Source organism: Trachypithecus francoisi, unplaced genomic scaffold (genome assembly GCF_009764315.1).
Source record: "Trachypithecus francoisi isolate TF-2019V2 unplaced genomic scaffold, Tfra_2.0 Lachesis_group0, whole genome shotgun sequence".
Classification (NCBI taxonomy): Eukaryota; Metazoa; Chordata; class Mammalia; order Primates; family Cercopithecidae; genus Trachypithecus; species Trachypithecus francoisi.
Genome location: NW_022681453.1, coordinates 134784246 through 134798514, shown reverse-complemented (window position 1 = coordinate 134798514; position 14269 = coordinate 134784246). Strand labels below are relative to the sequence as shown.

The 14269-nt window shown below is 43.2% G+C and overlaps 1 protein-coding gene across 3 annotated transcripts in view; it reads right to left on the bottom strand.

Moving 5' to 3' along the window:
- The window catches only part of ITGA9 (integrin subunit alpha 9), a 422798-nt gene that overhangs the window by 392511 nt on the left and 16018 nt on the right, over positions 1–14269 (bottom strand). For all 3 annotated transcript variants that reach the window (XM_033212029.1, XM_033212028.1, XM_033212027.1), the window contains exons 2-3: positions 11118–11245; positions 8784–8890 (exon numbers count right to left, since the gene is read on the bottom strand). In XM_033212029.1, the coding sequence (XP_033067920.1) occupies positions 8784–8890; positions 11118–11245 (235 nt within the window). The remainder of the gene's footprint in view (positions 1–8783; positions 8891–11117; positions 11246–14269) is intronic.

The window sequence follows — 14269 nt, the reverse complement described above, 5'->3', positions numbered from 1 at the left end:
CAGGATACAAAATCAATGTGCGAAAATCACAAGCATTCTTTTTTTTTTTTTTTTTTTTTTTTTTTTTTTTTTTTGAGGCGGAGTCTCGCTCTGTCGCCCGGACTGGAGTGCAGTGGCCAGATCTCAGCTCACTGCAAGCTCCGCCTCCTGGGTTTCCGCCATTCTCCTGCCTCAGCCTCCCAAGTAGCTGGGACTACAGGCGCCCGCCACCTCGCCCGGCTAGTTTTTGTATTTTTAGTAGAGACGGGGTTTCACCGTATTAGCCAGGATGGTCTCGATCTCCTGACCTCGTGATCCGCCCGTCTCGGCCTCCCAAAGTGCTGGGATTACAGGCTTGAGCCACCGCGCCCGGCCCACAAGCATTCTTATACACCAGTAACAGACAAACAGAGAGCCAAATCATGAATGAACTCCCATTCACAATTGCTTCAAAGAGAATAAAATACCTAGGAATCCAGCTTACAAGGGATGTGAAGGACCTCTTCAAGGAGAACTACAAACCACTGCTCAGTGAAATAAAAGAGGACACAAACAAATGGAAGAACATACCATGCTCATAGATAGGAAGAATCAACATCATGAAAATGGCCATATTGCCCAAGGTAATTTATAGATTCAATGCCATCCCCATTAAGCTACCAACAATTTTCGTCACAGAATTGGAAAAAACTGCTTTAAAGTTCATATGGAACCAAAAAAGAGCCCCATTGCCAAGACAATCCTTAGCAAAAAGAACAAAACTGGAGGCATCATGCTACCTGACTTCAAACTATACTACAAGGCTACAGTAACCAAAACAGCATGGTGCTGGTACCAAAACAGAGATATAGACCAATGGAACAGAACAGAGTCCTCAGAAATAATACCACACATCTACAGCCATCTGATCTTTGACAAACCTGACAAAAACAAGAAATGGGGAAAGGATTCCCTACTTAATAAACGGTGCTGGGAAAATTGGCTAGCCATAAGTAGAAAGCTGAAACTGAATCCTTTCCTTACTCCTTATATGAAAATCAATTCAAGATGGATTAGAGATTTAAATGTTAGACCTAAAACCATAAAAACCCTAGAAGAAAACCTAGGTAATACCATTCAGGACATAGGCATGGGAAAGGACTTCATGTCTAAAACACCAAAAGCAACAGCAACAAATGCCAAAATTGACAAATGGGATCTAATTAAACTAAAGAGCTTCTGCACAGCAAAAGAAACTACCATCAGAGTGAACAGGCAACCTACAGAATAGGAGAAAATGTTTGCAATCTACTCATCTGACAAAGGGCTAATATGCAGAACCTACAAAGAACTCAAACCAATTTACAAGAGAAAAACAAACAACCCCATCAAAAAGTGGGCAAAGGATATGAACAGAAACTTCTCAAAAGAAGACATTTATACAGCCAACAGACACAGGAAAAAAAGCTCATCATCACTTGCCATCAGAGAAATGCAAATCAAAGCCACAATGAGATACCATCTCATACCAGTTAGAATGGCAATCATTAAAAAGTCAGGAAACAACAGGTACTGGAAAGGATGTGGAGAAATAGGAACACTTTTACACTGTTGGTGGGATTGTAAACTAGTTCAACCATTATGGAAAACAGTGTGGCGATTCCTCAAGGATCCAGAACTAGAAATACCATTTGACCCAGCCATCCCAGTACTGGGCATATACCCAAAGGATTATAAATTATGCTGCTATAAAGACACATGCACATGTATGTTTATTGTGGCACTATTCACAATAGCAAAGACTTGAAATCAACCCAAATGTCCATCACTGACAGACTGGATTAAGAAAATGTGGCACATATACACCATGGAATACTACGCAGCCATAAAAAAGGATGAGTTCATGTCCTTTGTAGGGACATGGATGCAGCTGGAAACCATCAATCTCAGCAAACTATCACAAGAACAGAAAACCAAATACCACATGTTCTCACTCATAGGTGGGAATTGAACAATGAGATCACTTGGACACAGGAAGGGGAACACCACACATTGGGGCCTATTGTGGGGAGAGGGGAGGGGGGAGGGATAGCATTAGAAGATACACCTAATGTAAATGACGAGTTAATGGGTGCAGCACACCAACATGGCACATGTATACATATGTAACAAACCTGCACGTTGTGCATATGTACCCTAGAACTTAAAGTATAATATATATATATATATAGCTTTTGAAAATAATCAGTTTTTAACATCTTGGTTTGCCTCCCTCAAATGCAGTTTTCGCAAGTGATAACATTGAGTGTTGTTATGGCCTACCTCTGACCTCTTCTGCAACCCTGGAAGGTGAGCAGAGGTGTCTTTAGAATTCCCATTTGCTGTACGAGAGCACTGCGTATCAGAGAGTGCTTTGCCTAAGTGGCAGAGCTAGTAAGTGCTGCAAACAGCACTGGAATCCATGAATGCTGACTCCTCCTTGTTTCACTATGAAGCATTTTCCATCTTAAAACTTCTCATTCCTACCTGAGAGGCCATCAAAACTCACCCCCTGGGGCAGGCCTGGTGACTTTATCCTCTTTACAGCCCCACTGCCACAGGTCCCAGGACACTTGAAATAACTACTCAGGGGTCGAATGGAATGCCCCAGGTCACTGAGTGAGTGAGGGGGCTCTCGGGGCTTGGTTCTCCCTGACATCACTCTATGATAAGATCCCAGCCTTCTAAGCTCTCTGCTCTTCATCCTTCAAGCCACTGCCACCAAGGCCCTTAACAAGGCCACTCTCTGCCCAATGGCTAATGAGGACACACTCAGAACGACTCTCGAAACCTGAGCTTGCCCACATTCTGCCTCTTGTCATATGGCATTAAGCTATAGAAAACAATCTATTTTTATTTTTTCCGCTGCAAACCACATTCATTCCTACTGGATACTGTTTTGTGCTGAAATAGCAGGTTTCTAAATAGACTGAAATGATATGAGGCAAAGAACTACAAAAAAAAATCACTAAGTAAATAATTACTCCATACTGCTAAATAATTGATTTTTTAAATTCTGACTTAATTCTTATGGCTCGCAAACTTGAATCACCTATTGTTATCTAATTTGTGGGTAAATCAGTAATGTTTTGGTTTTGCTAAGTTTTTGGATTTAGCAAAGCCCTTGGCTTCAAGGGCTGACCATGTTTTATTGTATTTCTGAGTTGGAGGGGCTGTGAAAAGAGGCGGATGTTTATTACAGTGCTGTCTGATAGCCAGCTGCACACTGACACTTATAGGAAGGCTTTGCTGTATTTAATGTCTGGTGTATTGTCTCATTTTTTAAGTGCTGTAAACTATTTAAGGGGTGATCTTGGAGAATTCCTAGAAGATCCAAATATTGCATTTCATACTAAAGTAAAATTAAAGCATTCTGGGAAGTCAGAGATCAAACTGTCAAAGGAAGGATTCATGTAAGAAAACAATGCAAAGTGTCTCTGAATATAAATTACAGAAAAAGAAGACTGTGTTTAGCCTTGATTATCATTATACATACACACATGTCAATCGGACCACTACATTTTAAAAAAATTCCTAGGGAGTGTCTCCAAAGCATTAGTAATTCCATCAATCTCTCCAAATGAGTTCAGCTGTGAGGGAGGAATGGGGACCAAGCAGAGAAGAAGAACAGAAGAAGGAGAGCATTCTCTGAAAACAGCAAGACTTGCTCAAACTCAGATTTCGATTAATCATAAGAAAGGGGGAGGAGGACCTTGTCCCACTCCAAATCTTAGAATCGGACACATTTCTAGTTATAAGGATTGTTTTTCCTCCCAAAACAGGAAAAAGAGAAAGAAAATAAACACTTTTTTTCAAAGGCCTTTTTTGTTGTATGGAAAAAACACATCCCTCCTAGAGGTGGGTACTGGCACTTTCTGGGTGTTTCGGCCACAAAGGTACATCCTGCCAACACTCCTACATTCCCACCTGCCATAGAGATGGCCAAAGCCTTTGTCACGCATCCAGGTCCACAGTGCACGGCCACAACTGGGCCTGGCTGCTGAGAAAGGTGTGCAGTGGGGAGCAAGATCACAGCGAGGCTGAGATGCCATGAGACTCCCCCAAGAAGCTCCCCAACTGAGAAGGAAGAAGTGGCCAGGAGGGGCATTGAGAAGGAGCTGCTGGAGTGTGAAAATGTTATTCTGAGGATGTTCACCTAATGAAAATTAATTGAGGTGTACATTGATGATTTATACCTTTTTCTGCATGTGTATTACAGCTCAATAAAAAGTTCACTTTAAAAAAAAAAATCAGGAAACAGAGCAACAGAAGTAAATGCAAAAATGTACCCTGTGACTTTGAAAAAAAAATGGAGAGATGGGAAGCACCGAACAGATAAGGACAGCCCTGATACTTAGAAAGGAAATGATAAAGAGAACCAGAGAATACTGCTCCTGCACAGAATCTAGAAGCTTAAATTATTCGTTGTCTGAGCCTTGGCAAGTCTGATGAAAAGGGGCGACATTAGAGTTGAACATTTTGATTGCCCTCCAAAGTCTCAGAGCAGCAGTCAATGCCTATACAGAGTTTGTTCAGTGGTTATTTCAAGAAGTGATTCCACTCCCCGCTCATTTTTTAAAATGTCATCTGCACATGGGGAGCTCAGGCTGAGAGAGTGAGAAGGGAAGGGGCTTGCCTCTAATCCTGATACTATCTTTACATGCAGTATCATTTGTTTCTGGGGAAAACCTGGGAGATGCAACAGTGTCCATGGAGCTGAGATGGGCAGACACTAAGCTAAGGTCAACCTGCCAGGCCAGGCTGACAATCTGGTTCTTGCCAGAGCTGGTTGCTGGGTCCATGGTCCACATAATGCCATTGGTCACTGAGACATTTCACGCCCCACTGCAGCTTTCAATTCTCCATTTGTTCTTAGCTTTTCTATCAGCACCAGACACCACTTTCAAAAAAGCCAGTCCACCTCTCCCTCTTTAAATCCAACCCTGGAATCCAATATTGTGCTCCTTGGGGATACTGGTCTCTTGCCTATACCCCCAGGCACCTCTCAAGTTCTCAAAATGCATCTGAACAACATACATCCCTCCTATTTTTAATTAAAAGTAAATACTTGCCTCCCAGAAAGCTCTGACAGGTAGGACTGAAACATTAAAGAAAAAGCAAATGGCTTTGAGGCCTCCAAATGTAAATATGGACTAGGTAACCACTTGCTGTATCTTGTTTTTGCCTGTCATTCCCAAGGAACATTTTATAGAATTTTTCCTGGTGTTTCCATCAGCCACTTAGAATCAGCCACCAAGAAAAGAAGGCAACTAATTTGGTTTCTAATTGTTTTAACATTGACCCTCAGTCCCTGTATTATTCAAACACACTTTCAGATGCCATTCCTTAGAGAGATGTCCTCCAGATGCTGATAATGAAACTGGGTAGAAGATCTGGTCTCTATCCCCAAGTGGCTTCCATAAAAGGGGACATATGGCCACAAAATAAATTATACACACAATATAAGTAATGAGATGATGTTGAGTTCCTAATGACACAAAAGATGCTCAGCTTGTTCCAGAAAACTCTTAACAGGCTTCATGGAGGAGGCAGAGCCTATACAGCGGAAAAAAGAGGAGTGCCGAGGACAGAGTGGGACAGGGGCAGAGGGGACTTAGGACAAGCCTTTCCTAGCAAGACTGCCCATGTGCAAAAAGCCATGAGGATAACTCAACAACAATAAAAACGAAACAATCCAATTTAAAATTGGGCAAAAGACCTAAACATTTCTCAAAAAAATATATAAAATGACCAACGAGCAGATGAAACACTGCTCAGTGTTACTAATCACCAGGGAAATGCAAACCAAAATCACAATAAAATATTATCTCACACCCATTAGGAGGGCCACTATTAAAAAAAAAAAATACAGAAAACAATAAATGTTGGCAAGGATGTGGAGTCACTGAAACCCTTGTGCACTGCTGATGAGAATTTAAAATGCTGCAGTCACTTGGGAAAATAGTATGAGGCTTCTCAAAAATTAAAAATAGAAGTAACATATGATCCAGTAACCCCACTTCTGGGTGTATACCCAAAAGAATTGAAAACAAGATCTCAGAGAGATATTGGTACACATTTATAGCATCATTCATCACGGCAGCCTGGAGACAGAACCATCCTAAATGTCCATCAACAGATGAATTAAAAAAACATGGTGAATTCACACAATGAAATAGTATTCTACCTTTAAAAAGGAAGGAGATCCAGTCACACGTTACAACATGGATGAACCTTGAGGACACTATGCTAAATGAAATAAGCTCGTCACAAAAGAACGAACACCACATGACTCCACTTATATGAGATCTAAAGTAGTCAAACTCTTAACAGAAATACAATAGTTGTTGCCAGGAACCAGGGGAAGGAGAAAAAGGAGAGTTGTTGTTCAATGAATGTATGATTTGCAAGATAAAGTTTAATGGTTTGTTGCACAACAATGTGCCATACAGTTACCACTACTGTACACTCAAAATGGTTAAGGTGGTAAGTTTTATGTTATGTGTTTGATCACAATTAGAAAAGCAAACAAAAGGCACAGGAAAGCAGATGGTGTCAGATGCTCCTCTTTGCCTAGCACCCATATGCAGTGGCTTACTGAGTGGATGATGTAATTATTTCATAAAACATTTAAAAAATAGCCCTGCATGCAATTAATTAGACAGGACTATCCATGGCACCATTATCCACAAATGCTCCAGCGATGCCTTCTTGGCTCCCTTTGCTAAATCTTCCCTGTGGTCCTCTGGCTGTTCACTGTCCCCAGAAATGACTCCTTCGTGATACTGATCTGTGGTAATACAGAATTCTGTCTTGCCCCTCTGGAAACAAGCCCTCAGCCACAGAGAGGTTATCCTTCCTTGCAGAGAGGAAATATTCTCACAGGAGCAAACTCTGACTCTAGGCTCGAGGTCCTTAAGAGTATTTTGTGTTGTGCTGCCATGGGGCCACCACCTCCTCTTTGTTCTGATTCAGGACCTCGGGCTACCCTTTGATTTATAGATGAGTCAGCTTCTTCCCTTTCTTTCCCCAGAATGGTAGACAAGGGTTCAGCCCCTCTGGGGCCCATTTGTCCAGTCAGGGTCAGGCCACCATGCCTGGAGGAATGTGGAAATTTGGAAAAGGTCCAGGGCCGGCCACCACAGTGATGAAAGGACTGGAAACCAAGGCAAACAGCGGGCTCGGGGAGCCTCTGCAGGACCTACAATGGCTTCCAGGAGGGAGGCTCCCATGATGCTGGCGACAGCATCCAGCTGCTTCCTCCTCTCCTGAGGGGCCCAACAAGGCGAGATGCTTAATTGTGCTGAGGATGGAATTCGGATTAACAGCTTATGCCATGAAGAAGTTTAACACAAAAGTGGGCTCCTTAGAGAGGCGACAAAAACACTTTGCCTAGTTCCTTAAGGAAAACCTGTTTCCCCTGGGATAAAATACACACAAAACCCTTAGCTTTGCAGCATGTGACCCAAAGGAAGCCCTCCATAAGCGATAGCTAGTATTACTTTCCCTTCTTGAGCTTACGCTCTTATAATAAAAATCTTCATACAGTTTCTGATAGAAGTCAAGGGCAAGAGAAAGCCTATGAAGTCAGAAAAGTGGCTCACTCACCAGGGCAGAGGAACTGACTGGGAAAGGGTGCAGGGGTCTTTCTGGGGTACTGGCAATGGGGACGCATAAGTGTACATGGGTGAAAAAAAAAACCCACCAGGCTGTATACTCACAGCTGGGTGTGTTAAGTGCTTCAGTATTATACCTCATAGAAAAGTTTAAAGGAAAAATTGACAAAAACAATATCTCTGCAGCAGTTAGAAATTCCTTTTGTGTTGAGTCTGATAAAACTTGCTGTGATGATGAAAATATTCTCTCTCTGTGCTTTCCAATAGAGTAGCCAGTAACCATTTGTGATTATTGAGCCATTTAAATGTGGCTAATATGACTAAAAAACTGAATTTCTAGTTTAATTTTGAAAAATTTGAGTTTAAATAAGTACACAGGGCTGGTGGCTACCTTACTGCACAGCATAACTCCAGGATCTCAGGAGTCTCAAAGGCAAAGACTTCTCTTTTCATCTCCCTCAAAGCACCCACGGATCAGAATACATCATAGGCACTTTGGAGGTCCAATAAATGACTAGTTGAAAATAACATTTATTTCATAAAATGTAATATTACGTAGAGATAAACGGGAATGAACTACTGATACATACAACAGGGATTAATTTCAGAAAATATTATTTTGAGTGAAAGAAGCCTTATATAAAAGAGCATACACTGTAGCATTCCATTTATATGAAATTCTAGAGAAAGTAAAAGTAATGTATAATACAAATCACAGCAGTGGCTGTCTCGGGTGGGAGGAGTTGGCTGGAAAGAGACACAGGAGACTTTTGGGATGATGGAAATATTCTATATTTCGGTGGGCATAGGGTTATACAGGTGTGTACAATTGTGAAAAATCAAGACTGTAATTTTAAGATTTGTGTACTGTATATTATACCTCAATTTAAGACACACACACACACGCACACACAAATACCTATGTAATGAACGAGATGTACAAAGCACTTTTCACATATGTTTTATTTTTCAATAGCCACACTTTGGGACAGACATTATTCACATTTGACAGATAAAGAAAATAAGAAGATAAGCCATTTGTCTAAGCAGTAGTCCAGAATAAGCAACCTCAAGGCCATGCACTTGTCACCATGCCCTCCAGCCTTCCTAACAGATCACTCATTCTCAGAGTGCCACCCCCTTCCCACAGCACCCCCAGGAGGGACTTACCAACACGAGGCCATCAGCTTTCGGCTGCCGGGCCAGGCTCACCCCCATCCACTCATCATCGCGGTCTTCCCGGCAGGTCTTTCCGCAGGACGTGCCCCGATTCTTCCCTGGAGAAAAAGGAGAAGAGCCAGACTTGGGTTGAGGAGTGATGTTCTGCTGGCTGCTTTTCAAAGGGTGATCCACAGCCCCATGTTTATTACCCATGAGGAAATTAGGAACTTTACATGAAATGTAAATCAACTCCATCACTATGTACTATAGTTTGATCCAGACAACTGTTTTTTCACATAGCAAGGCTTTCTTTCTCTTTTTCATTTTTTTTTTTTTTTTTTTTTTTGAGACAGTCTCTTTCTGTCATCCAGGCTGGAGTTCAGCGGCACGATCTCAGCTCACTGCAACCTCTGCCTTCCAGGTTCAAGCGACTGTCCTGCCTCACCCTCCCAAGTACCTGGGATTACAGGTGTGTGCCACCACATCCCACTAATGTTCATATTTTTAGTAGAGACGGGTTTTCACCATGTTGCCCAGGTTGGTCTCAAATTCCTAACCTCAAGTGATCTGCCCACCCCAACCACCCAAAGTGCTGGGGTTATAGGCATGAGCCACTGCGCCCAACCACATGGCAAGGCTTTCTCAAGGAAAGAGGCAGGGCCTTGATTTATATTATGAAGCAAGCTCCTTAATTTGTTATGCACCAGTAACAAACAGTTCACAAGCCTCTTCTTCTGCTAAAGAAAATCACAATAACTCTTTATTTAAAAAATAATTAGAAGATCTTGGCGGGCATGGTGGCTCACGCCTATAATCCCAGCACTTTGGGAGGCTGAGGTGGGTGGTTCATTTTAGGCCAGAAGTTCAAGACCAGCCTGGCCAACATGGCAAAACCCCATCTCTACTAAAAACACAAAAATTAGCCGAGGGTGGTAACATACACCTGTAATCCCAGCTACTTGGGAGGCTGAGGCAGGAGAATCGCTTGAACCTGGGAGGCAGAGGTTGCAGTGAGCCGACTTTGCGCCATTGCATTCTAGCCTGGGCGACAGAGCAAGACTCTGTCTCCAAAACAAACAAACACAAAAAGCAAAAAAACAAACAAAAAAAAATTAGAAAATCTTGATGCAAAAAGACTTCAGAGAAAGAAATGTTTGCAGTGATGATTATAACAAAATAGCTCCTTTGTACTGATGTGCCAAGCACAGTTCCGTGTACTCACCTGTATTATTTCACTGAAACTTCTCAAGACCATCCTCGTGAGGTAAGTATCTCAGTCCTGATTTTGAAGGTGGGAGAACTGAGGCCCAAGAAGCTATAGGACAATCCCAATCAGTCCCAGCTAGGCTTTGAACCCACTCAGAACCATCTGATTCCAAAGATCTTGTATTTTCTGCTAGATCAAAGTGAGCTTTTATTTTTTATTTTTTTATCTTTTTGGAGACAGAGTCTCAGCTCTGTCACCCAAGCTGGAGTGCAGTGGCACAATCTCAGCTAACTGCACCCTCGACCTCCTGGGCTCAAGTGATCCTCCTACCTCAGCCTCCTGAGTAGCTGGGTCTACAGGCATGCATCACCACATTCAGCTAATATTTATATTTTTAGTAGGGATGGACTTTTGCCATGTTGCCCAGGCTTGTCTTGAACTTCTAGGCTCAAACAATCTGCCCACCTCAGCCTCCCAAAGTGATGGGATTACAGGTGTGAGCCACCACACCCAGCCCAAAGTGAGCTTTTAAAAACATCCATCTGATCATATCTTTCCCTAGTTAAAATATAACACCTAAAATTGATTTCAGTGACCTCACCACTCAAACACAGAATAAAATTCCAGCACCTTCCCACATGGCCTGGCCCCAGCCTGCCTTGCTGCCCTCCTGTGCTCCACTCTCCTGGCTCCCTCTCCAGCTGCACAACCTCACTCTATGCTTCCAAATGGCACCTCTGTTTGGAGGTTGTGCTTCCTGCACCTGCCCAGCTAACGACTATGCATCCTTCCAATCATGTCGAAAGGTCCCAGACCTTTCTTGAACCTCCAATCTAGATTAAATCAAATACTCACCTTCCCTCTGGTCTTTTCTCTCTCAACTACTTGTCTTAATATCTCTTTCACCCACTAATGTATGGGGCTCAGGATGGCAGGACCCTTGTTTGTTTTGTTCATTGGTGTATCCCAGTGCTTAATAACTATTACGTACTCAATACATGTTTGTTGGAGAGAGGGAGGGAGGGAAGAAGAGAAGGATGGATGGGTGGGTGAATGATCAGGCCATCCTGGGAAGAAGATGAGCAAGGTGTAAGGGTACAGAACCTACTTCTATTACAGCAGTAATGGTCACCCACCTCGAGCCATGTCCAGTTCGGTGCATCTCCGGTCAGGGTTGGTGTGAACACGGCACTTAAACACAGCCCCAGGAGACTTCACTGAAGGGCTGTATTTGGAATCTGCCTTTGGTGCACCCACAAGGACCCTGCAGCAAGAGAAAAAGGCATTCTGTGACAACCTAGGATAAGAAAATAGGAGGCAGATGGCTAAGTATTCACCCAACCACAGGTGGGCTCTCTGAGCGCTCACTTTGAAAATCATATTATTATACTTTTCTGTGTAGGCTTGGGGGAGAGGTCCTAAAGTGAAACCTGTTAGATCTTCCCCAGGCACATTAAAGCTTAAGGAGGCTGAGTGTGGTGACTCATGCCTGTAATCCCAGCATTTTGAGAGATTGAGGTGGGTGGATCGCTTGAGCCCAGGAATTCCAGACCAGCCTGGGTGACACGGCAAATCCCATCTTCACAAAAAATACAAAAAAAAAAAAAACTGGCCAGTCATGGCAGTGCATGCTTTTAGTCCCAGCTACCCAGAAGACTGCGATGGATGGGTGGGAACACGTACAACCAACAAAAGGTTCCTATCCAAAATCTATTTTAAAAACTCCTCATTGATTAATAAGAAAAATACAGACAAGTCAATAGAATAGGCCAAAGACAAGCATAGATACTCCACAAAAGAAGCCAATGGCCAATAAATGCATGAAAAGGTGCTCAACTATGTTAGTTATCAGAGAAATTCAAGTTTCTATCAACCAGAAGGCTCAAACCAGAGACTGAAAATGCCAAGTGCTGCCAAGGATATAGAGTAACTAGAACATTCATACACTGCTGGTGGGAGTATAGGCCATTAAAGCCACTGGGAAAACTATTCAACAGTTCCTAATAAAGCTGAACATGCACCTACCCTTTGACCCAGTAATTCCATTTCTAGGACTATACCTAATAGAGATGCATACATTTCTACCAGGAGACATGCAAAATGTTCAAAGCTGCATACATAATATCAAACAAAACAAAACAAAACAAGAAGAAACCCAAAGGCCCATCAGTGCTAGAGTGGATAGGTAGGTAAATCATGGTACAGCAATACAACAGAATTCTATGCAGCACTGAGAGGCCGAGGTGGGCAGATTGCCTGAGTTTAGGAGTTCAAGACCAGTCTGGGCAACATGGTGAAACCCTGTCTGTACTAAAATACAAAAAATTAGCTGAACGTGGTGCAGGTGCCTGTAATACCAGCTACTAGAGAGACTAAGGCAGGAGAATCGCTTGAACCCAGGAGGCAGAGATTGCAGTGAGCTGAGATCATGCCACTGAACTCCAGCCTGGGCAACAGAGTGAGACTCTGTCTCAAAAAAAAAAAAAAAGAATTATATGCAGCAATGAAAACAAATGAACAGCATTCAACTGCAACCACAGACATGAATTTCACAAATACAATACTGAACAAAAGATGCCAGATACAATAGCATACTCACAATCTGATTCCATTTATCTAAAGTTCAAAAGCAGATGAAATTTAACTACAGTGTTAGAAGGTAGGATAATGGCTACCTCTGGAGAGGAGAAAGCGAGGTTGTAATTAGGGAGGGGGATTGCTGGGGGTGCTGATAATGTTGTCATTCAACCTCAGTGACATTATACAAATTTGTGATAACTGTATATGATATGGACACTTTCCTGGATGTGTTACATTTCAATAACAAATAGAAAATTTAGAGATGCTATTTCTCTTCTGTCTCCCCCTCCTCCTATTCCCCACCACACACACAGCATGGACATTTAGGGGCAAACAGGAAAAAAATAGCAGCAGTGTGGAATTATAAACTGTATCCTCTCTCCCACTGCAAAACAGGAGCAAGAATAAACCGCTGTATCCTCCATCTTGAACTGAAAAGCTGCCAAGGTTGGGCCATCCCCAGCAGGAGCATCCCCCGGCTACAGGAGAGCAGGGGTAAGACCTACCCAGAAGACAGAAGAGGCAGGTTTGGGCCTGTGTGAGTGCAGAACATGGGGGAAATGGCAGTAAGATCCCCTCCAGATGTTACAAAAATAATTCTGACCTACAGTTTTGTGCATTGTTTCTGGAAAGTAGTCAACAGAAGATCTATAGCAAAGAATACCAAACAATACTAATCAGGCACGATTTGTGCTGAGCTACAAGCCATTTGGAAAATGTCTTGAAAGATGAGACTTTAAACAAAATCCACATTGATGTTCAAAAAGTAGAAAATGCCAAGCCACTGCTCAGTGAGAACGGGCGTTGTTCCGTATCTCCAGCAGCCTAGAAAGGAGAGGGAATTCACCTCGCAAGGGTTTCATATCATGAAATAGATCATCTCCCATATGCCTTGGCATAGAGTGCATTATATATTATGTATTTGTGGAAAAGGTGTTTAGCAGAAGTTAGGATGACCCTGCACAGCTTCCCTGGGGATGTGGAAAGCTGACCCAGACTCCCCTCCCTCTGCTCTGAAAGCCACCTTCATCTTGGGATCTCAGTCACTCACTGCACCCTGGTCTTAGAATGCTGCTGCTCCTGCTGCAACACTCCAGCTAGGCAAAGGGGCAGACAAACAAGGCCTCCACATCATACAACAGAAGTCTGAGGCCCTCAAAGGGGACTCCAGCAAAGGCTGGCAGATATCACAAGGGACATCGTCACTAACCTGGCTCAGGGACATGGTGTCAAGGTTCATGGGATGTGTGTGGGTCCCATCCTAATTCCCACTGCCCTGAGTTCAACACCTAGAACCTGAAGAATGAGAGGGTACAAAGAGCCAGGGAGACCCACCCTCACTGGAGTGTCTCCTTCCAGGTCAGTCTTGGAGGGTCTGTATCTGATTCCATGAGGAAGATGCCCCACTGGGGAGTGAGAGAAGCAAGGCTCCCAATGGTGCAGGTACCCAGGCTGCCCTGTGGCCCCTCAATAATGCCCTGGGATGCCCCTCCCCAGGTGTTTGCTGGGCACAACTGCAGAATTCCCAAGCAGAAGTAGGGCTGGAACCCACAGCCCTTTGGAAATAGAAGCATGCACTTTCCCAAACACACCACATCGCCTCCCTCACCCACACAAGAGCAGTTTGGCTGGTGCCTGTCTGCTCTAACTCAAATGCACAATGACATACAAAACAAAACTCCAGTGAGAAGAAAGCCACATTAAGGGA